General features: G+C 42.9%; 2 protein-coding genes across 2 annotated transcripts; both read right to left on the reverse strand.

Annotated features, from left to right (window-relative positions):
- Nucleotides 1-4823: 4823 nt before the first annotated feature.
- On the reverse strand, nt 4824-12589 carry LOC139568551 (stromal membrane-associated protein 1-like). The gene is made up of 10 exons (XM_071390465.1): nt 12275-12589; nt 11624-11757; nt 11277-11362; nt 11084-11159; nt 10571-10639; nt 9381-9456; nt 8840-8967; nt 8293-8518; nt 6003-6361; nt 4824-5723 (listed from the first exon to the last, which is right to left on the reverse strand). The coding sequence occupies exons 1-10, from the start codon at nt 12390-12392 to the stop codon at nt 5589-5591; spliced, it is 1407 nt and encodes a 468-aa protein (XP_071246566.1). The 5' UTR covers nt 12393-12589; the 3' UTR covers nt 4824-5588.
- Nucleotides 12590-12866: 277 nt separating this feature from the next.
- Nucleotides 12867-19574, reverse strand: LOC139568552 (centromere protein K-like). The gene is made up of 11 exons (XM_071390466.1): nt 19342-19574; nt 18738-18770; nt 18496-18633; nt 18337-18393; nt 18160-18223; nt 17990-18036; nt 14585-14667; nt 14387-14485; nt 14000-14135; nt 13748-13801; nt 12867-13433 (listed from the first exon to the last, which is right to left on the reverse strand). The coding sequence occupies exons 1-11, from the start codon at nt 19342-19344 to the stop codon at nt 13278-13280; spliced, it is 870 nt and encodes a 289-aa protein (XP_071246567.1). The 5' UTR covers nt 19345-19574; the 3' UTR covers nt 12867-13277.
- Nucleotides 19575-21679: the final 2105 nt, after the last annotated feature.

The raw sequence follows: 21679 nt of genomic DNA on the forward strand, positions 1-21679 counted from the left end.
CTGCAGCAGACTGGATCAGGTCATTCTCCATGATGGCAACACTGGTGAACAGAACCTGAGACACTAGGCCTGCAACAGACTGGATCATGTAATTCTCCATGATGGCAACACTGGTGAACAGAAACTGAGACACTAGACCTGCAACAGACTGGATCAGGTCATTCTCCATGATGGCAACACTGGTGGACAGAACCTGAGACACTAGGCCTGCAGCAGACTGGATCAGGCCATTCTCCACGATGGCAACACTGGTGGACAGAACCTGAGACACTAGGCCTGCAGCAGACTGGATCAGGTCATTATCCACGATGTCAACACTGGTGGACAGAACCTGAGACACTAGGCCTGCAGCAGACTGGATCAGGTCATTCTCCACGATGGCAACACTGGTGAACAGAACCTGAGACACTAGGCCTGCAGCAGACTGGATCAGGTCATTCTCCACGATGGCAACACTGGTGGACAGAACCTGAGACACTAGGCCTGCAGCAGACTGGATCAGGTCATTTTCCATGATGGCAACACTGGTGAACAGAACCTGAGACACTAGACCTGCAACAGACTGGATCAGATCATTCTCCATGATGGCAACACTGGTGGACAGAACCTGAGACACTAGGCCTGCAGCAGACTGGATCAGGTCATTCTCCACGATGGCAACACTGGTGGACAGAACCTGAGACATTAGGCCTGCAGCAGACTGGATCAGGTCATTCTCCATGATGGCAACAATGGTGGACAGAACCTGAGACACAAGGCCTGCAGCAGACTGGATCAGGTCATTCTCCATGATGGAAACACTGGTGGACAGAACCTGAGACACTAGGCCTGCAGCAGACTGAATCAGGTCGTTCTCCATGATGGCAACACTGGTGAACAGAACCTGAGACACTAGGCCTGCAGCAGACTGGATCAGGTCATTCTCCATGATGGCAACACTGGTGAACAGAAACTGAGACACTAGACCTGCAACAGACTGGATCAGGTCATTCTCCATGATGGCAACACTGGTGTACAGAACCTGAGACACTAGGCCTGCAACAGACTGGATCATGTAATTCTCCATGATGGCAACACTGGTGAACAGAAACTGAGACACTAGACCTGCAACAGACTGGATCAGGTCATTCTCCATGATGGCAACACTGGTGGACAGAACCTGAGACACTAGGCATGCAGCAGACTGGATCAGGTCATTCTCCATGATGGCAACACTGGTGGACAGAACCTGAGACACTAGGCCTGCAGCAGACTGGATCAGGTCATTCTCCACGATGGCAACACTGGTGGACAGAACCTGAGACACTAGGCATGCAGCAGACTGGATCAGGTCATTCTCCATGATGGCAACACTGGTGGACAGAACCTGAGACACTAGGCCTGCAGCAGACTGGATCAGGTCATTCTCCATGATGGCAACACTGGTGGACAGAACCTGAGACACTAGGCCTGTATCAGACTGGATCAGGTCATTCTCCACGATGTCAACACTGGTGGACAGAACCTGAGACACTAGGCCTGCAGCAGACTGGATCAGGTCATTCTCCACGATGTCAACACTGGTGGACAGAACCTGAGACACTAGGCCTGCAGCAGACTGGATCAGGTCATTCTCCACAATGTCAACACTGGTGGAAAGAACCTGAGACACTATGCCTGCAGCAGACTGGATCAGGTCATTCTCCACGATGGCAACACTGGTGAACAGAACCTGAGACACTAGGCCTGCAGCAGACTGGATCAGGTCATTCTCCACGATGTCAACACTGGTGGACAGATCCTGAGACACTAGGCCTGCAGCAGACTGGACCAGGTCATTCTCCACGATGGCAACACTGGTGAACAGAACCTGAGACACTAGGCCAGCAGCAGACTGGATCAGGTCATTCTCCACGATGGAAACACTGGTGGACAGAACCTGATACACTAGGCCAGCAGCAGACTGGATCAGGTCATTCTCCACGATGGTAACACTGGTGGACATAACCTGAGACACTAGGCCAGCAGCAGACTGGATCAGGTCATTCTCCACGATGGTAACACTGGTGGACATAACCTGATACACTAGGCCAGCAGCAGACTGGATCAGGTCATTATCCACGATGGTAACACTGGTGGACATAACCTGAGACACTAGGCCAGCAGCAGACTGGATCAGGTCATTCTCCATGATGGAAACACTGGTGGACAGAACCTGAGACACTAGGCCAGCAGAAGACTGGATCAGGTAATTTTCCATGATGGAAACACTGGTGGACATAACCTGAGACACTAGGCCTGCAGCAGACTGGATCAGGTCATTCTCCATGATGGTAACACTGGTGGACAGAACCTGAGACACTAGGCCAGCAGCAGACTGGATCAGGTCATTCTCCATGATGGTAACACTGGTGGACAGAACCTGATACACTAGGCCAGCAGCAGACTGGATCAGGTAATTCTCCTTGATTGCAACACTGGTGGACAGATCCTGAGACACTAGGCCAGCAGCAGACTGGATCAGGTCATTCTCCATGATGCCAACACTGGTGGACAGAACCTGAGACACTAGGCCTGCAGCAGACTGAATCAGGTCGTTCTCCTTGATGGAAACACTGGTGGACAGAACCTGAGACACTAGGCCAGCAGCAGACTGGATCAGGTCGTTCTCCTTGATGGAAACACTGGTGGACAGAACCTGAGACACTAGGTCTGTATCAGACTGGATCAGGTTGTCTTCCTCGATGGAAACACTGGTGGACAGAACCTGAGGAGTCTGCAGGAGTGTCAGTGGCTCCCACTCATCCAGGAAGAAGCTCTCTCCAGAGGAGAAGCTTCTTCCTTTCAGAGCTGGGGGAATGTAGGGGGTGTACCCAACAGTCCAGAGCAGAGAGCTGTCGATGGCATTTGCGTAGTGGTACTTGTCACCAAGTACCTCTGCAAAGCTCAGACGGATGTTCTGACTCTCTAACTCTGGACCGTCAAGGGAGTTGAGTTGGGTCACCATTGAGATCCACCCTGAAAGAAACAATATGGTAACACAGGGTAAACATAATAGATTTTTTGCATTTTAAGGAAGGGATATTCTCCTTTTCACTCATGGCAAATAATGTGTGCCTTCCAATAATATCTCACATTTCCTTAAAGTGTGCACTCATTCACTACTTCCCAGACATCTTAAAACGTTGGATTGGTGGAGGCATGGGCTAGTGGGATTTTCAACCATATTTATTATACCAGTCATTTCCCTTCAATTCAGTGAAGTGAACAACTGCGCACTTTGGGAGGGAGGAGAGATAATTGGGACATTACGTAACATAATTTACAGCTTTAAATATTCATTTTGCATGGTTACCATTCTTGGTAACTAACAACAAAAGCCTATACAGCCATCTTCTCCTAAGTTTTATTATATTTCCTTTTCATAAGAATTAAATCAATTAATATTTGAGTTTTAAGACTGAAATAATTGAATTGTTCTTACCTGAGTTAACGTCGTTGTCCTTTTAAAAGAACAATGTCCGTCTTCAGGGAGAATGAATGAAAAGCTCGCCAGAATGCTGTTTCTCTTGTTGATGCTGTATCGCTCGTTGTTTGACGATCAAGAACTGAAGATTTCTTGAGAGTTCTGAACATAACTCTCTGGTTCTGGAGTTCGATTTGAACCGTCGGCATTGTGACCCTCCCAGTCGCATAGAGATGGGATTCTTTATGTCCCATATCTGCAGAATGCCATTATGCAGGGTTTAGAATGGAATTCGCGAACACTTTATTTGGATAGTCCCAAGTAGATTGTTTGTAGATGTTCAATAACTGTCAACATGTCAACTAACTACCGCTATCCACTCACCCTAAGCCATACCCTTATCCTAACCCTAGCCCTAAACGTAACCCTTACACAATTCTAAGCGAACCATAACCTTAGCAAGCAATTGCTTATCAACAGATCATTGATTGAAAGTATGCCTGTCTGTAAATCATTTATTTGGAACTAAATAAATAAAGTGTGACCTGGAACTCTATTTCTGTTTAATAATAGTACATTTATTTTAGATTTTCATTAAAGATAATCTCAAATACCATTTAAAAACAAAACAAATGTAGGATTCTGACATTAGCTGATCTTGACTTCGGGTACGATCTTCAGGCAGTTCTGAAAGGTAGTAGTAGCGGAGGGAGCTTCGATGCTACAGGGAGGGAGAAGCGTCAGTCGTATAGACGGGCCCGGAGCTCTTCATCAGGCACCCTCGCCGTATCTCCTCTGGATAATCAACAACTGAAGGAGTGGCCATTACCAAAATGTTACTATGTCGTCCTCAAATACTTGTGATTGATTGTAGAATATCGAGTAAGCTAGGGTCAACACCCTCACACTGTTTATGCACTCAAAGGAGACCATGCTAAAAACCACGTTCCGCGTTTTTCCTCACTTGGGAATTCGTTTTTTCTTCCTAGCTCCCCAGTTCAGTGCTTCTTCGTTCAGTTATTTTTCAGAAAACAATTAGTAAATGTTTTTTTTTACCATGTTGCACCATCAACCGAATTCTGTTAAATATGTAGCCTTCTTAAAAGGGAGCTCTTGGCTCTCCGTGTCTATATTCCCTCTTATGTGATACTGTAGTGGTGTATTTAACCTGCCAGCTCTGCATAGGATGGTTAAAGAATGATACCACCCTGACATTTGCATGTGTGTAGGATACCCCGGAAAAAATAAATACATGGGGGGGTAGACATCTTTTAAATGCAAACTTCTGGACCTTCTTAGGTGTTCTGGTAGAATTGACATTGAATGTTGTTAATGGCAAAATCTAGAACTCAGAAGTCTAGAACACACATAAGACACATTGGTTTATCATACTTTATTTTGTAGGGGAACAACAGGTAGTTTAAAAGGTTATACAGAGCTGTACATAGGAGAGCAGTATTCACAGAAATGATAGCCATGTCTTCTCCCAAAGCTTAAATACTATTCTTTAATTCTCTATAACAATTTTTATAATGATACAATAAAAGCTTGTGTAACTGGTCCTGCAGCTTTTTCGATATGTTGTCGATGATGTCTTTGTTGTTGTATTTGTTGTGGTTGTCGTTTTTTTCTTTCCAAAAAAGGAAAATTAAAAGAGTTATGATATCCACAACATGTAACAGGCACTGACTGCCAGCCTGCGTATGATGGTGTATGTATGAGGACTCCCAATTTACTCACAAAAGAGAGACGGAAAGAGAGCGCGATGGATAGAAAGTGACAAAGAGAGAGATGTGCCCCGTTTGAATACTTCAGAAATGCTTCCTTCCTTCCTTGAAGTAATCCCTGATCTGATTGGGTCGGTCAGACTAATAAGACGGTCACCTTGCTTTCACCTGTCCAATCACCAATGGATCTGTGATTACCTGAAGGAAACAAGGAAGGAAGGCTGCATCTCTTCAGTATGCGAACAGAGCCAGATAAGCTCGATGTTAGAGAGTGGTCAGTATCAATTGGAGAACGGGCATCAGTTCATAGTAAGGTTGCTGGGGGGTTGGATGTTGGATTTCGGACCCCCTGGTTGCAACCCTCTCTGCCGCTGCCCTGACCCCTAATCCCTGACCTTTGACCTCCAGGGGCGGGGTCACTTCCAGAGCTGGTTGCTGAGGGTCTGACCGGAGGGTGCGGCGGCCCAGCCTCCCATGGTGGAGGCAGGCTGACCGAAGGCCATGGCCCCCCCGGCACCGTTCAGACTCATCCCTGACATCTGCTGGTTCATCTGGGGAAGACAGTAGGAGAGATGAATAGTAAGGTGTCAGGGAAACACAATATTGCCTAATACTACAACAAACCCAAGCCCTGACCCCAATGCATTTATATAGATCTGAGAAAATTTGATTGTTAGGTATGGCAATATGGTAACATTACCTAAGTTACCTCCCAAAGACACTTGATATTGTATTCTTATAAAACCATCTTATACTTCAAATTCAATGTTTACCCCCATGGGAAAATCCCCAATATGCCAAAGAGTGTGACATCAAAAGAACTAACATACCTGTCCCATGTTCCAGTGGCCCTGCTGCCCAGGCTGGACAGCATACATCCCCTGCATGCCCTGAGCGGGCACCATACCCCCCATCCCCCCCTGTGGTACCCCCATCATCCTCGGAGCCATGCCAACCATCCCGGCCGCAGGAGCTTGTCCCATGAAACCGTTGGGCATCGTCATGCCAACCATCATGCCTGTGTTGTGTCCCATCATGGCAGCTCCGTTCTGAGCCATCATGGCACCCATGACGGTGGTGGGGGGCATGCCAGTGCCCATGCCAGGGAAGGCCTGGTAGCCAGCAGGGACCTGCTGCTGGGGGATGCCAACTGGAAACTGCATCTGGGCAGGGTTCATGTATATACCAGCTGGAAGGGAGAAATACAGGAGAAATACTGAGAACAGTTTGAGTTTCTTTCAAAATATAATTTTCTGTTAACCTTTATGACTGCTTGCCATAGATATACTAAAGTGACTGAACAACTTGGTTGGTGACTTGTTACTTTAGAAGTGTTTGGTATTTACATAGCCCAGAGCCAGTTGGAGACCATTTACAACCTCTGTGTTATTGGTTGGTGTGTATGCACTTGTGTGTCATGACTCCAAGGCCTCAGACCACAGGAGAGGAGAGGGGGGCCAGGCCGGTTATGACACTTCACGCCAATCGTAAATCTTATGCAGCAGAGAACCCTCTCCTGCTCTTCAGTACCAACCAAAGGAATGCCTTTGTTCTCTAGAATATTTTTGCCGCTAAAACTATAACACCACAAAAAATGTATATTGGAACAAAATTTCTAAGATAGGAATGTTAAGAATGGTCAGTGGGGATCAAAAAATAATCATGTCATATTGCTTTTCATTTTGTGATGTTATAAAAAAACTGTATGAACCAAACTCTGTGATTTTAGTTTTCATGTCCGTTGCACATTAACTAAGCCACACCCCGAATGAGGTCAGACGAACGTGTCAGTGTGATGGAACTGCCCTTTCCGACCAGAGTGATTAAAAGGACTCGCTAAGAATTAACATATTCAGACCAGCAGATGTGAAGCGTGAGCTAAACATTACAAATGGCTGGAAACTCTGAAACTCAACACGAGATGAAGAAGATAAACTCACTAGACCAAAACATTGACAGTCTGCAACTGTGCATGTAAAGGGATCTAGAACTTTGACTATCTACCCGAGAAAGGAAGGAGAGGATCCCAACTCAGACAATCATTGGTGCATCTGAAGATCAGTTCAGAAGAAGGACTCCACTCCAAGCCAGGACAACTAAGAAGGATATTGTAACCTCTGGTGGACAATCAGAGCCTTACACCCATCGAGCCATTCCCCATAGAAGGATTGATTGGTTTCAACAGAGAGAGACAACGAACAAAGACATCTAACTTACACGTAAATACATTGCATTTCTTACCCAAACGGGCAGCAGTTCGTGTACAAGGTGTAGGATTAATGTGAGAACAGTCCTAGAATGTATCCACAATAAATGTCCTTTTCTCTATCCCTCTCTTTCCCCACCCCCTCTCCATTGTGTAACAAGCCATCATATTTTGTCAGTCCACTGGAGACTTTTGTCTCATGTAAATGTGTATTCTGTGTTATTATTTAGCTAGTTAGTAAATAAATAATGAAATCAATTTGTGTAGAACTGAATAATCAGAAAAGGCTGGGGTTCTTGCGGATTCAAGAAGTATGCAATGTTCAGAATGAGACTGAGATGAGGTAATGATTAATAAATGACTTATCAATATATCTTATATATTTCTTCTAGAGTTTAATTCGGGAGATGGTAACTCATTAAACAACTTCTTCCGTGGTGCCCCAAATTCCTTATGAGCCCATTGTTACATGGTTAATTTAATCGAGTAACAACGATAAATAACATTCATCACATTAATCAAAGTCACATCACGATGTGTGCACATGCCCACACTTATGTATGACAAGACTCTACAGTGCAACCATTTTACTCGCATATGCGCCTAAATATTTTGTTGTACGACCTGGAATTTTAATTTAGGAGCACAAGTGCTGATGATAATTGTTGAAATGATTACTTCACTGTACCGCAGCCCTGGAGTGCCATGGTGAATACACTGAGTGCAGATTCATGACCGTCATTCTTGCACCATTATTACAAAGAAAACGTCTTGTTACCTCAAATAATTGTCATTGTGCTCCTAAATTTCTTTGGGTGCTGCTACACGTGCTCCTTGTAAAAAAGGTCAGTATAGAGCCCTGCATGAGTGTACATACTGTACATGTGTAGGCTTGTGTCTGTATTTCTCCTTACCAGGCGGGGCCTGCTGGTGCTGGGGCATCTGAGGCATACTGGTGTTCCCATATAGGGACAGGATGGAGTCCTTGGAGAGGTGTTTCTTGGCCCCGGTGTCCTCCCCCTTAATGCCCCCTCCACCACCAGTCTCACTGAACAGGTCCAGGTTTCCCTGGGCAGAGCCCGAGGATGGGGTTGCTGCTGGGGGTTGTGTTGGGGTGCTGGCTGGGGTACTGGAGCTGGCCTGGAAGAAGGAAGCAAAAACTGTAAGAACGACGTAAGAAAAGTCGCTAACCCTATTCAGTGTGTTGAGTCTCTTGATCTTCAAACTTCTCTAACGCTAGCATGCATTGGCCTGCATGGATGTGTGTGAGACAATGGGTAAACAGCAAATTACTCACTGCATTGCAAGCACAATGCTCTACCAACTGAGCCATCGTTCAGATGTAGATGTACAGGTAATATGTGTGCATGTACATATAGAAGTTCAGTATGCGTCTTTATGTTTGTGGAGCTGGGTGTCCATAGGGACCAGGGAAGTGGTGAGGTCATCAGATTGTGTTACCTGAGAGAACTGAGCAGCAGCATTAGATGAGGGGAGGGGGTTGGACACCATGGGGCCAAAGATATCCAAGTCGTTACTTGCTGTGCTAGCAGCACTACCATTGTTAGCAGGGGCAGGTGTTGGAGCATCTAGAGAGATGGGAGAGACAGAGAGCAACAGAGAGGGGTTAAAAACAGATGTGTAAAACAGGTTATACAGGGGAGGAAAAAACGTACATAAGATGAATGTGTGTATTGTTCAGGACTTCAGCATTTCTGAATAACTGACTGGTTTAGTACATTTTACATTTGAGTCATTTAGCAGACGCTCTTATCCAGAGCGACATACAGGAGCAATTAGGGTTAAGTGCCTTGCTCAAGGGCACATCGGCAAATTTCACCTAGTTAGCTCTTAACTGCTAGGCTACCACCCAGGGTCGTATTCGTCAAGGCAAAGCAGGGTCATATTCAATAGGCACAAAACAGGCTGAAACCAGGAAGGACTATCTGAACTTGTCCAATAAGAAACTCTCATTTTGGAAAACTGACTGGTTTAGTCTTACCAAGGCCAAGTAGGTTGACGGGAGGTTCTGCTGTCTTCACAGGACTGGCTTTGGGGGCTTGCCGGGTCTCTTCACTCTTCAGGGGTTGAGTCCAAGAGAAAAGGCATAATGATAGTGAAAAAAGAATAATGTAGTCTTGGAAGTAATAATGAAGTTGATGTGTTAACCTTCTTCCAGACTAATGGCTAAATATGCAGGGCTTCGGTTGAGCATATGTTTAGTTCATAATGAAAGCAAAGATCCTGGGGAGGTTTTCAAACCCTCAGCAGTCAAGCCCTCTTAGAGGTCAAAGGTTAGGTGCATCATCAGCCTTGGGTTACTTGACCACATTCAATGCTTTGTCTAGGAACTAACATGCCGGGAGCTCGACGCCCAGCATTCTAACCCTAAACCCAAAGACGGTCTATTTTTAACCATGCCATCAATGTATCAACACGTCAAAGTAACTACACAGTGAGACGCACCACACCAAGTCAGTTTGCTGGACATGGTGACCATAAACATTTGTAAATGGATGATTAGTTGTATTAAGTACTTTGTATAATGCCAGACCTGTTAACTGTAATGTTTTTCATACAGTTTGCCATACTAGACTGTTAAAGGGCAATTCCACCACTTTTCAACCTCCTTTTCATTATCTCCAGCACAATACCAGTGTCGACATGTGAAAACCCATGCATTTCTTCTTTTTGTAGATTTTTTTTTTATGAAGTTAAAAAGTTCTACCCGATGACATCATCAAAAGTTAAAACATTTAAAAAACAAACACTAGGAGATTGGTGACATGGGGAGCAAGAAAATACCCTTCTTCTGGCAAAAAAATCAAAAAAAAAATCAGTTTTTCTTGATTTTAAATCCTACCCTGTAATGTTACAGGGAAGCAATTTGATCCTTTTAACCACAGATCATAGAAACGCGCCGTTTTCACATATGTAGACAATGGTATGTTGCTGGAAAATGAATATGAGTTTGAAAAGCGGCGGAATTGCCCTTTAAGTCTGCTCCCAGTAAACCACTAAAACCTGACCGCTATAGCATGGAGTGTCATGATGAGTGGAACTGTTCCAAACTAAATAAACATATCATTCTGACTGCAAAGCTCAAAAGAGACAAACAGGGAATATGGGTTGGGTTGAGACAGATATCTTATATAAGGAGTCTATAGATGTATCCATTCAAAACCACCGTACTTTGGCATTGTATGACAGCTTGGTTCCTCTATCAGTTTCCTTCTCTCGCTTGCTCTCCTTGTCTTTTGGCTGTAGAGGAACATCATAAGAGGAAATTAGAAAAAGAAAATCAATGGAGGAAGAGAGATAAAGGCCTAATCTCATTTGAATAATGTTCCAAAATGGTTGGGCCATATAACACAATAAAACAGTACCCCAGCAGCACCATAAACACCTGTGGAAATACATGCTAGCAGGTAGCCAGTCATTGTGCTAATGCTAGTTAGCATTAGCTAGTGAAACTACCTCTAACTTCCTTCATACTGGACCCAGAGACATACAAATGCTATCCAAGAGTTCATCTGACTTTAGGGAAGTACATAAAGGGCCTCATTGCCATAACCCCAAAGTATCCCTTTAACCTAACACATAACAAGCAACACTTTGGAGTCTACATACAAATAAGACAGTGTAACACATTCTAGTACTATCCGCAAACCAGTTTGAGTGTGGCGTCAGAGGTGAGATACATACGCTGTGTCCATTGGTCACATTTTTGCTGTAGTATTTCTTCTTCTCATACTTGTCCCTGATGAAGAACTCCACTGCTCTGGGGTCAGGGGTTAAGGGGGAAAAAATGTAGCAATATTATAAAGGGGCAAGTACGTGTGTTACGGGAAGCTTTTTGGGAACCGCAGTGTGTGTGTGTGTGCAGTTGTAAGGATACTGGTCTGTCTGAGGCCTTCTGTAGGTGTCTGGAAGGTTGGCCTCATAAAGCTGCCTGGACTTGGAGTTGCCCATATCTACTATGCTCTGTTAGAGAAGAGAGGGAGAGATGGAGAGAAAGAGGGTGGGGGAAAGAGAGAAAGAGGAGCACAGAGATAGAGAGAAAGAGGGGTGGAGGGTGGATAGTGAAACAGCAGGGGGGACATGATAAGTATGGGTTAAAAAGTCAACTTTGTATTCAGCCAGTAGGATATACAAGAAAGAGAGGTGTCTGTGTCAATAAATATAGGTCAATACATGACATTTCTAATTTATGAAAACTATAAATCCTGGACATTGGCTAATTACCTGTATTTGTGCTGCTGTCCATTGGTCCAGGTTGACAGATTTGACACGTGATATGTGAACCCCAAGGTTCCTGTGGATGCCAGCACATCGGATACAGATAAACACTCCCAGGTTCCATGATGCCCATCTTGGACCTGGCAGGCAGAGACAGGGTCGTACTCATTAGTGCACCGGTTTCAGTCTGTTCTCTTCCGTTAGGTGTCTAATGAACACAGCCCAGGTAATGGAAGATTCACTTATCAAAACCTGTCTGTACCGGTGGTGCAGGTGTCACAATAGCACTTCAGATTGGCAGGTCTTCCCTGTGCATTCTTTTAGAGTGACATGTTTTGACATTTAGGGATAGTTTCCCAGTGGTGACTTTCATGGTGCAGGGGTGTCGAAACTTGCATTTACTTGTATGACTAAAGTTTGGATCATGGTTCAAGGTGTGGCGGGAGACAAAATGCTACCTAGCATCGCTAAGCTAGCCTAGTAGCTACCGGATAAATGCTAAAGAGGAAGGAAGGTGTCAGCAGACTAGCTGCTACTTACAGTTAGCATAGCTAGCTAACAACTCAGCCTGAGTCTGGCTAGACGAATAACTGAAACAGTTATATAACATCAAATGACACATCATTTAACGAAGTTCACATTGTGTTATATAGTTACCTTTCGCCTCACAATCGGCGCAGTATTTGTTGTCGTCCTCTCTCAGCATTTTGGACAGAATGGCCTGATGCTGCTCGTTGAGTTTCAGGGCCTTCTCTCTCTCTGATCTGGTTGTCATCTTTGCTGATGTTCTGTTTGTTCTTTCAATAAAACTGTTCTCTACCTTGAATGTTCGTGAATTTCTTTTACTTTATGATTTAAGACCATAATCAGACAAATGAACGCCTTCGAGAGAAGTGTAAAAACACCCGGAACCGAAATTTGTTCTCCGCCCACAAGAATGCACGAACTCCCGGGAGGCGGGTGAACATACCTAAACGGCTCTCGGGATTGGATGATGGAGATGACGTGGTCTGCTGACGCATGTCAGGGTTTCTTGTCAAAAAAAATGTATAGCATTTTTCAATGTTTAAAATGTGTTGTTGGTAGATTATCTGTCCTTCAGAATTTCTGTATTTGCAAAAATATTATACAACTTCTTATGTACTTGAGTTATAAATTGACTGCTGTGAATCAAGTACTGATGTATCAAGATGTTTTCTGTTCTTCGGATTAGAACAAAGTGCTACAGTGAATGACGAATGTCTGTATATTTTGTTGATTTTTCATTTTATTAAGAACACATCTGGCATACATTGATACATGGAAATATATACATAAAAACAATTTAAGGTTTCACCAAAGTATGCAAATTGTGTTCCAGTAGCCAGAGAGAGCAACATACATAGATATTTAACATATAAAAAAAAACATTCAAAAATGTTAACCTATTGTGAAACATACAGGAAATAACACTATAAACCAGTGACCTATCAAGCCACTATCGCAATACATACTCATGATATTACCATACACCTAGCCTGGTCCCAGATCCGTTTGTACTGTATAACCAACGCTTATGATCGATGGCATTACAATGAGACGGCAAGACAGCACAAACATCTGGGACCAGGCTGCTATACACGCTGACAAAACTAGAACCAAAATGTCTGACCAGTTACTGTTAATAAAAGGTTTCCAGGCGGATCTTGAAACAGTCCTCTGGGTGTCTCTGTGCAATGCCGTGGCGCAGCAGCATCTCTGTGTACGGGGGCCAGAACGTCTCGTCTATCGATACGTAGGGATCGTGAGGCGTCTCCAGAGTCGTGTTCATCAGCAGCTGCAAATTTTAACAAGGGAAGATAAGGTTTAAGACAAGGGTTTAAGATGATTATTTATGTTGTTGTTCAATTGGAGCAAGAGGTGAGTAGGGATGTTTTTATGCCGTTTGTTGTACTGTGATCAAATTGATCTACATTACAAAGATGTGAGTGTAATGTAAGTGTAAAATATAGTCATAGGGTCATAGGGTCATAAAAATCTAGACTATAAAGCTGCTACTGGTTCAAGCATGTAGTAATAAAGAAATACAAAATTAAACCAGAGCACCGGGTTGAATAATAAAACAAACAATGCATGCGAACAGAGACTTACCTCCAGGACTTCATTGAGTGAAATTAGATTCTCGTTCAGCTCTTGAGGAATGTTCTGAAAATAGAAACAAAAATTATAGCATCTAGGCTGGTCCCAGATCTGTTTGTGCTCTCTTTCCCAACAAAACATAAAAAGTTAGCTACACAGCACAAACAGATCTGAGACCAAGCTAGATGCAACAGTAAAAAACAATATGTGACCAGTGAGGAACCCCTCCATCAGAGCCACATAATACATCACTAAGACTACCACCTTTTTCTTCTTGTCAGCGGTGGTCTCCTGCGTAGGAAGTGGGAAGTGTTCCGCCAGTACGTCTGCCAGGGTCTCCATCAGTCTGTTCTGGTAATCCTTCATCTTCTGGATCTTCTTCTTGGTGTCCTGCAACACACTGAACAACAGCAGCAATACTTCCATATTAAACTCAGGATAGTTGTCAATGTGTTGGTTTGTGTGTCATTTTCTATTATTCAGGATCATATTTCATAGGCAGGAAACCAAAGAAAACGCTCCAAAACATAGTGAAACGGGGAGGTACAATCTGAACTTGTTCAATAAAAAAAACATTTGTTTTTATTAAGCCTTGTAAAAAATGTATTTACAGTGTGCCCTAACAAACATGACCCAGTTGTTGTACCTTACCTGTGTTCTGATAACCTTTCATTTTCCAGTCGCTGTTTGACCACATGTTCAGTGCCTGCCCTCAACACTTCCTTCTTTTCCTCCAACCACTTCTGTTCACTGGAACAGGAACACAGATGTATACTGTCAAATCTACTGTCTCCATGTCAACATTCAAAGGGTTGGAGATTTAGAATAACAATCACATTCAAAGAAAACCTTTTTAAAGTCTCTCTCAGTGTGTCTCTCTTGGCTTGTGAGCAAGAGAGGACCAACTCCAGTTGTGAATTCAGCTTCTGTAACTGTGGAAGTAGGAAAGAAAAGTTACAAAAAATAAAATAATTGTTAAACATGAATATGGTTACTTTTCATAAGCATAAGGCTCTATATAACTATAAAATAGCTGATATCTGAAATGTGTACAGAACCAGTCAAAAGTTTGGACACACCGACTGATTCAAGGGTTTTTCTTTATTTGACTATTTTCTACATTGTACAATAATAGTGAAGGCATTAAAACTATGAAATAGCACTTGGAATCATGTGGTAACCAAAAAAGGAAGCATGCAGTAACCAAAGTGTCAAACAAATCAAAATATATTTTAATATTTGAGATTCTTCAAAGTAGCCACCCTTTGCCTTAATGACAACTTTGCACACTTTTGGCATTCTCTCAAAAAGCTTCATGAGGTAGTCACCTGGAATGCATTTCAATTAACAGGTGTGGCTTGTTAAAACGTTAATTTGTGGAATTTCTTTCCTTCATAATGCATTTGAAGAACATGGCTGAGGTTTTACATTATCCCAATCAATTGTGCTATTTTGTTCGTTTTTTTGCAACTTATTTTGTACATAATGTTGCTGCTACCGTCTCTTATGACCGAAAACAACTTCTGGACATCAGAACAGCGATTACTCACCACGGACTGGAAGAAACTTTTTCCTTTAATGAGTCCGACGAGAAGCATATACTGCTTCACTGGAACAGGCCCAGATCCCTGTAATTTGCTTGAAGAAAAGACACAGGAAAAGGGGCCGCAGATCGGGCAGCCTCCTGAGAATCCGTAGGTGAGCAAGTAAACTTCCACTGCCATCCGTTCTTTTTGCTAACGTGCAATCATTGGAAAAATAAAATTGATGACCTACGATTAAGATTATCCTACCAACGGGACATTAAAAACTGTAATATCTTATGTTTCACCGAGACGTGGCTGAACGATGATACAGATAATATAGAACCTGCGGGATTTTCCATGCACCGGCAGAACAGAGAAGCTACGTCTGGTAAGACGAGGGGTGGGGCTGTGTTAATTTGTCAATAACAGCTGGTGCGCGAAGTCTAATATTATAGAAGTCTCGAGGTATTGCTCGCCTGAGGTAGAGTACCCTATGATAAGCTGTAGACCACACTATCTACCAAGAGAGTTCTCATCTATATTATTTGTAGCTGTCTATTTACCACCACATAACGAAGATGGCACTAAGACCGCTCTCAACCAACTCTATAAGGACATAAGCGAAGAAGAAAATGCTCACCCAGAAGCGGCGCTCCTAGTGGCCGCGGACTTTAATGCAGGCAAACAAATCAGTTTCACCAAATTTTTACCAGCATGTCACACATGTGCAACCAGAGAAAAAAAAAATCCTAGACCACCTTTACTCCACACACGCAGAGATGCATACAAAGCTCTCCCCCACCCTCCATTTGGCAAATCTGACCATAATTCCATCCTCCTGATTCCTGCTTACAAGCAAAAACTAAAGCAGGAAGTACCAGTGACTCGCTCAATACGGAAGTGGTCAGATGACGCGGATGCAACACTACAGGACTGTTTTGATAGCACAGACTGGAATATGTTCCGCGATTCATCAAATGGCATTGAGGAGTACACCACCTCAGTCACTGGCTTCATCAATAAGTGCATTGACGACATCGTCCCCACAGTGACAGTACGCACATATCCCAACCAGAAGCCATGGATTACAGGCAAAATCCGCATCGAGCTAAAGGCTAGAGCTGCCGCTTTCAAGGAGTAGGAGACTATCCGGACGCTTATAAGAAATCCCGCTATGCCCTCCGACGAACCATCAAACAAGCAAAGCGTCAATACAGGAGTAAGATTAAAAACTACTACACCGGATCTGACGCCCGTCGGATGTGGCAGGGCTTTAAAACTATTACGGACTACAAAGGGAAACCCAGACGCGAGCCTACCAGACGAGCTAAATGCCTTTATGCTCGCTTTGAGGCAAGCAACACTGAAGCATGCACGAGAGCACCAGCTGGTCTGGATCTCGGTAGCCGATGTGAACAAAACCTTTAAAAACTGGTCAACATTCACAAAGCCGCTGGGCCAGACGGATTACCAGGACGTGAGTGCTATGGGTCGGTAGTCATTTAGGCAGGCTACCTTAGTGTCCTTGGGCATAGGCACTATGGTGGTCTACTTAAAACGTGTTGGTATTACAGACTCGGACAAGGAGAGGTTGAAAATGTCAGTGAAGACACTTGCCAGTTGGTCAGCGCATGCTCGGAGTACACATCCTGGTAATCCGCCTTGTGAATGTTGACCTGTTTAAAGGTCTTACTCACATCGGCTGCGGAGAGTGATCACACAGTCGTCCGGAACAGCTGATGCTCTCATGCATGTTCCAGTGTTACTTACCTCTAAGCAAGCATAGAAGTTATTTAGCTTGTCTGGTAGGCTCGTGTCACTGGGCAGCTCTCGGCTGTGCTTCCCTTTTGTAGTCTAATAGTTTGCAAGCCCTGCCACATCCGACGGGCGTCGGAGCCGGTGTAGTACGATTCGATCTAAGGACCAGGATGAATATGTATGAACTTTCCAATTTGTAAGTCGCTCTGGATAAGAGCGTCTGCTAAATGACTTAAATGTAAATGTAAATGTAAGCCCTGTATTGACGCTTTGCCTGTTTGATGGTTTTGGAGGGCATAGAGTAAAAGCTTCCAGGTTAGAGTCCCACTTCTTGAAACCGGCAGCTCTACCCTTTAGCTCAGTGCGAATGTTTCCTTCTGGCTGGGGTATGTACATACAGTCACTTTGCGGACGACGTCCTCTATGCACTTATTGATAAAGCCAGTGACTGATGTGGTGTACTCCTCAATACCATCGGAAGAATCCCGGAACATATTCCAGTCTGTGCTAGCAAAACAGAAGACCTGGCCTCCACAATCACCCAACCTCAATCCAATTGAGATGGTTTGGGATGAGTTGGACGGCAGAGAGAAGGAAAAGCAGCCAACAAGTGCTCAGCATATTTGGGAACTCATTCAAGACTGTTGGTTAAGCATTCCAGGTGACTACCTCATGAAGCTTGTTGAGAAAATGGCAAGAGTGTGCAATGCTGTCATCAAGGCAAAGGGTGGCTACTTTGAAGAGTCTCAAATATAAAAATGTTGATTTGTTTAACACTTTCATAGTTTTGATTTATTCATATTCTACAATGTAGAAAATATATATAAAAAATAAAAACACTTGAATGAATAGGTGTCCAAATTTGACTGGTACTGTATATTAAAAGGTAACTGCATAGAAATATTTTTTTAATGAAAATTTTCCAACAGTAACTACTAAGGTGGAAGGCAACATCCACGTGTGAATTTACCTCCTCTGCTCCAACAACGAGTAACACCTCAGGATTTGTGGACAACACTATGGATAGAAAGTAAACCACATTCTGATGGTACATATCATGCTTATGTCTCAGTCATACAGTACAAGTACAATCAATTAGTTATAAAGGAATGATATTCAGAGTAGAAACCAGACACGCACGTTCTGGCTGTTTTGTCTGCCACTGCTTCAGCTCAGCTGCTACAGCTGTCAATCTATTCACAGACTGTTGGACAAATAACAGATATGCAGCAGATAAGGCAAGATAACGTAAAAAGTACATGCATCACACATACTAATGCTTTCATTCAGCTATAGGGAAATAGGGCCATCTCTGACCTGTTCTTGTGGGTTTTCATCTGAGTCTGGCTCTGCGAGAATGATCTCGTTCTGAAGCTGAAAAACAAGCAGAATATTACATTTTAACATTAACACAACATCACATCATCCAAAGTTGTCTGTGCAGAACCCGAGCTGTCATTGTAAACAGATCAGTACCATCTCTAGCTGGGCAAACTGCTCTTCACACTCGTTAAACAGTTCTGCCTGTGCAGCTTCCGAGCACTCTGTGTAGAAAGGAATGGCAGGTGGTGCTGGAGTATCCTGGACCTCTGACTCTGTGTCCAGTGGCTGTCCCTGTGACAAAAACGTCAGAATTATTAGGACATGCATGTTGAATGGATAACTTACTGTAATTTCAGTCAAGCTTACAAAGGCTCATATTTGGCTACCGTACTTACATTCTCCTGTTGCAACGTTACCTCGTTGGAACTCTGAAAACAAGGAATTCACAATATTGTTATCAACAAGTGGGTAACTACCGAGCTCTGATCCACGCCCATGAATTGCATTGCATTGGATCTGCACTCCATAGCGTGGACCAGTGAGTATGACGGAACATTTTCAAAAGTCGTTTGAATCATGTTTTGGGAGAAAAAAATACACCAGGCGCATACAAAGAAATGTTCGTCAGCACTCTACCAACATCTTTACTTTGGTAAATTCCGAAAATACCTTGAAGTCATACTAGCAAATCAGATTAAGTTAGCTAGATTAGTAAATTAGCCAGCTTCCTCATCAATTCTAGTGAAAGGGTTAGGGTTAAATGTAAAAAGTATTTTTTTTTTTTACATAAAAGCAGGAAGTAACGTTACTCTTGGAAGAAACATTACAGCTCCTCGGAAGCTACCAAAACCTAAAAAATAGCAAACGTTAGCAGTGAAAAAGATTAGCATATCCGACTGAAAATAAGTTAACGTTATCTCATTAACGTTACAAATAGGAGAACATTCATCAATTGGAAATCGACTGTTTTTCACTTTGTCAAACAACGTATCCACCTACCATATTTGAAATAGTTAGCGGGCTTATTTTCTTAAAACGTATAATATTTTACTATATCATACAGCCACAGATAGATGAAATACAGCTGTCAACTTCACCGCTAGCTAGTTCCTTTTCAAAATACCGCCAGTATTGATGACGTACGTCTGAGCGGAAGTACTTCGTTTGAGAGCGTTAGGTCTGCGTACTGATACGCATATCACTGAGGCCTGTGTTGTGCCTAAAATCTCCCCACTGCCAGACCCCCCCCCCCTCCCCCCCATTTCTAATTTCCCTAATTTTGTGGATAGAGTCAAATACTTTCTATAGAACAAACTTCACGTCAGGATAGGCAACCGAAATGAATAATTAATGAATGTGTGTTATATTAAACATAGAGGAGTAAAATGTTGACAAGCAATAAACATTTCAGAACAATTATGGCTGAATTATTATCCTTACACTTTCAAAAATACGATTTGAATAAGACATGGGAAAGATGAATAATTTTGGCAAAGAGATTTATTTATAGACTAATACAAAATCAGTAGCGTATTTAGGTACGGGCGGCATCTTGCCGGGGGGGTTCGCCCAGGGCGCCATACAAGCTAGAACCGCCACAAACACTTGAAACAAATAGCCAAACCGAAAACTGCAAACAAAAATGCTTTCTGCTACTAAGATCAGTGAAATGTAGGCTAAACTGACAATGGAGTGAAGAGCAGAAATCTCTACAAGCAAGCAAGTCGCAGTATGAAGAACGCGAAGGGGGGAGAGAATTCTGGCAGGGGGGAGATTTTCGGCACAACACCTGTCACCCGGTCTCTTCCATGTCCTCCTGTGCTATACAGCAGATAAAACGTTCACGTAGGGGTGGTAATCTTGAACTTAGTCTTCTCCAGACAGAATGCAGGTGGATAGTATATTTAAAAACTCTCCACCCATCAGGCATGAATTAAACATTGTTATTGAAGTGTTTTCTGTAAATGGTATATTGCCTGTTTTTGGTGGTCTGTTCTCTCATCTAGTGGTATTTCTAGCTCCCTACTTTTACAATCCTGTGTTATTTATTCTGAGGAAATGTTCACATGATATATGTAAAAGCAATAATTGATGAATCCTAGAGGAAAACCTGGTTCAGTCTACTTTCCAACAGACACTGGGAGATAAATTCACCTTTCAGCAGGACACTAACTTAAAGCACAAGGCCAATTAGACACTGGAGATGCTTACCAAGATGACATCGATTGTTCCTGAGTGGCCTAGTTACAGTTTTGACTTAAATCGTCTTGAAAATCTATGGCAAGACTTGAAAATGTCTGTCTAGCAATGATCAACAACCAACTTGACAGAGCTGTAACGTAACAAAATGTGGAAAAGGGGAAGGGGTCTGAATACTTTTGGAATGGACTGTTTGTGCACAATGCCCAGGTGAGGAAAAGCACGGGGCACGCATCTAGGTGCCGCTTTTACGCATCGTTGCAGTAATTAATAAACATTCAATATTGGATAATCAAATTAAAATTCATCAATGATGAGGTATTCTTTGCATATTGTTTATGGCCAGAGTGTGTGGTAAACAGAATCTAATTTCCATTCCGATTCCAAACACTGCATAATGCCATTCTGTGTGAAGAATACCGTCTCAATGCGACCGAGATTGTCACAATGCTGACGCATCACATGGAACTCCAGAACCCAAGAGATAAGTTCAGAAATGTCAAGAATTCAACAGTTCTTGATTGACAAACAATGAGAGAGACAGCATTATTATGGCAAGCTTTTCATTCATCCTCCCTGAGGACAGACATTGTTCCATTAAGGACAACAAAGTCAATTCAGGTAGGAACAATTCAATTAATTTACATCTTGAAACTTCAATATTAATTGAAGGTTGAATTATTAGTTGAAAGGAAATATAAAATAAAATGTAGGTTAAGATGACTTGGGGCATTTGTTGTTAGTTACCAAGCAATGTAAACATGCAAAATTAAGTTATAAACTTATGCTATGTCCAATTATCTCTCCTTTGTACCAAAGTGTGCATTTGTTCACTTCACTGATTTCAAAGGAAATTACTGGTATAATAAATATAGTTAGACTCCCACTAGCCCATGACTCCACCAATCCAATGTTTTAGATTTGTGAGGAGTAGTGAACAAGTACACACTTCAGGAGAAATTAGATATTATTGGGACACACTTGTACTTTACCTTTAGTGAAAAGGAGAATATTCCTTGTTTATATATAAAAAATCTGTTATGTTTACCCTGTGTTACCATATTGGTTCTTTCAGGGTGGATCTCAATGGTGACCCAACGCCCTTGACGGTCCAGAGTCAGAACATCCATCAGAGCGT

This window comes from Salvelinus alpinus, chromosome 2 (genome assembly GCF_045679555.1).
Source record: "Salvelinus alpinus chromosome 2, SLU_Salpinus.1, whole genome shotgun sequence".
NCBI lineage: Eukaryota > Metazoa > Chordata > Actinopteri > Salmoniformes > Salmonidae > Salvelinus > Salvelinus alpinus.

Coding starts and splice junctions, on each gene's coding strand:
- LOC139568552 (XM_071390466.1), bottom strand. Junction 14,136..14,386: donor GAAAGGTTATCAGAACACAG/GTAAGGTACAAC, acceptor GCTGTTGTTCAG/TGTGTTGCAGGACACCAAGA. Junction 13,434..13,747: donor CACTCAATGAAGTCCTGGAG/GTAAGTCTCTGT, acceptor TAAAATTTGCAG/CTGCTGATGAACACGACTCT.
- LOC139568551 (XM_071390465.1), bottom strand. CDS start 12,392: ATGACAACCAGATCAGAGAGAGAGAAGGCCCTGAAACTCAACGAGCAG. Junction 11,160..11,276: donor AGAAGGCCTCAGACAGACCA/GTATCCTTACAA, acceptor CCCTGACCCCAG/AGCAGTGGAGTTCTTCATCA. Junction 5,724..6,002: donor GCCACTGGAACATGGGACAG/GTATGTTAGTTC, acceptor TGTCTTCCCCAG/ATGAACCAGCAGATGTCAGG.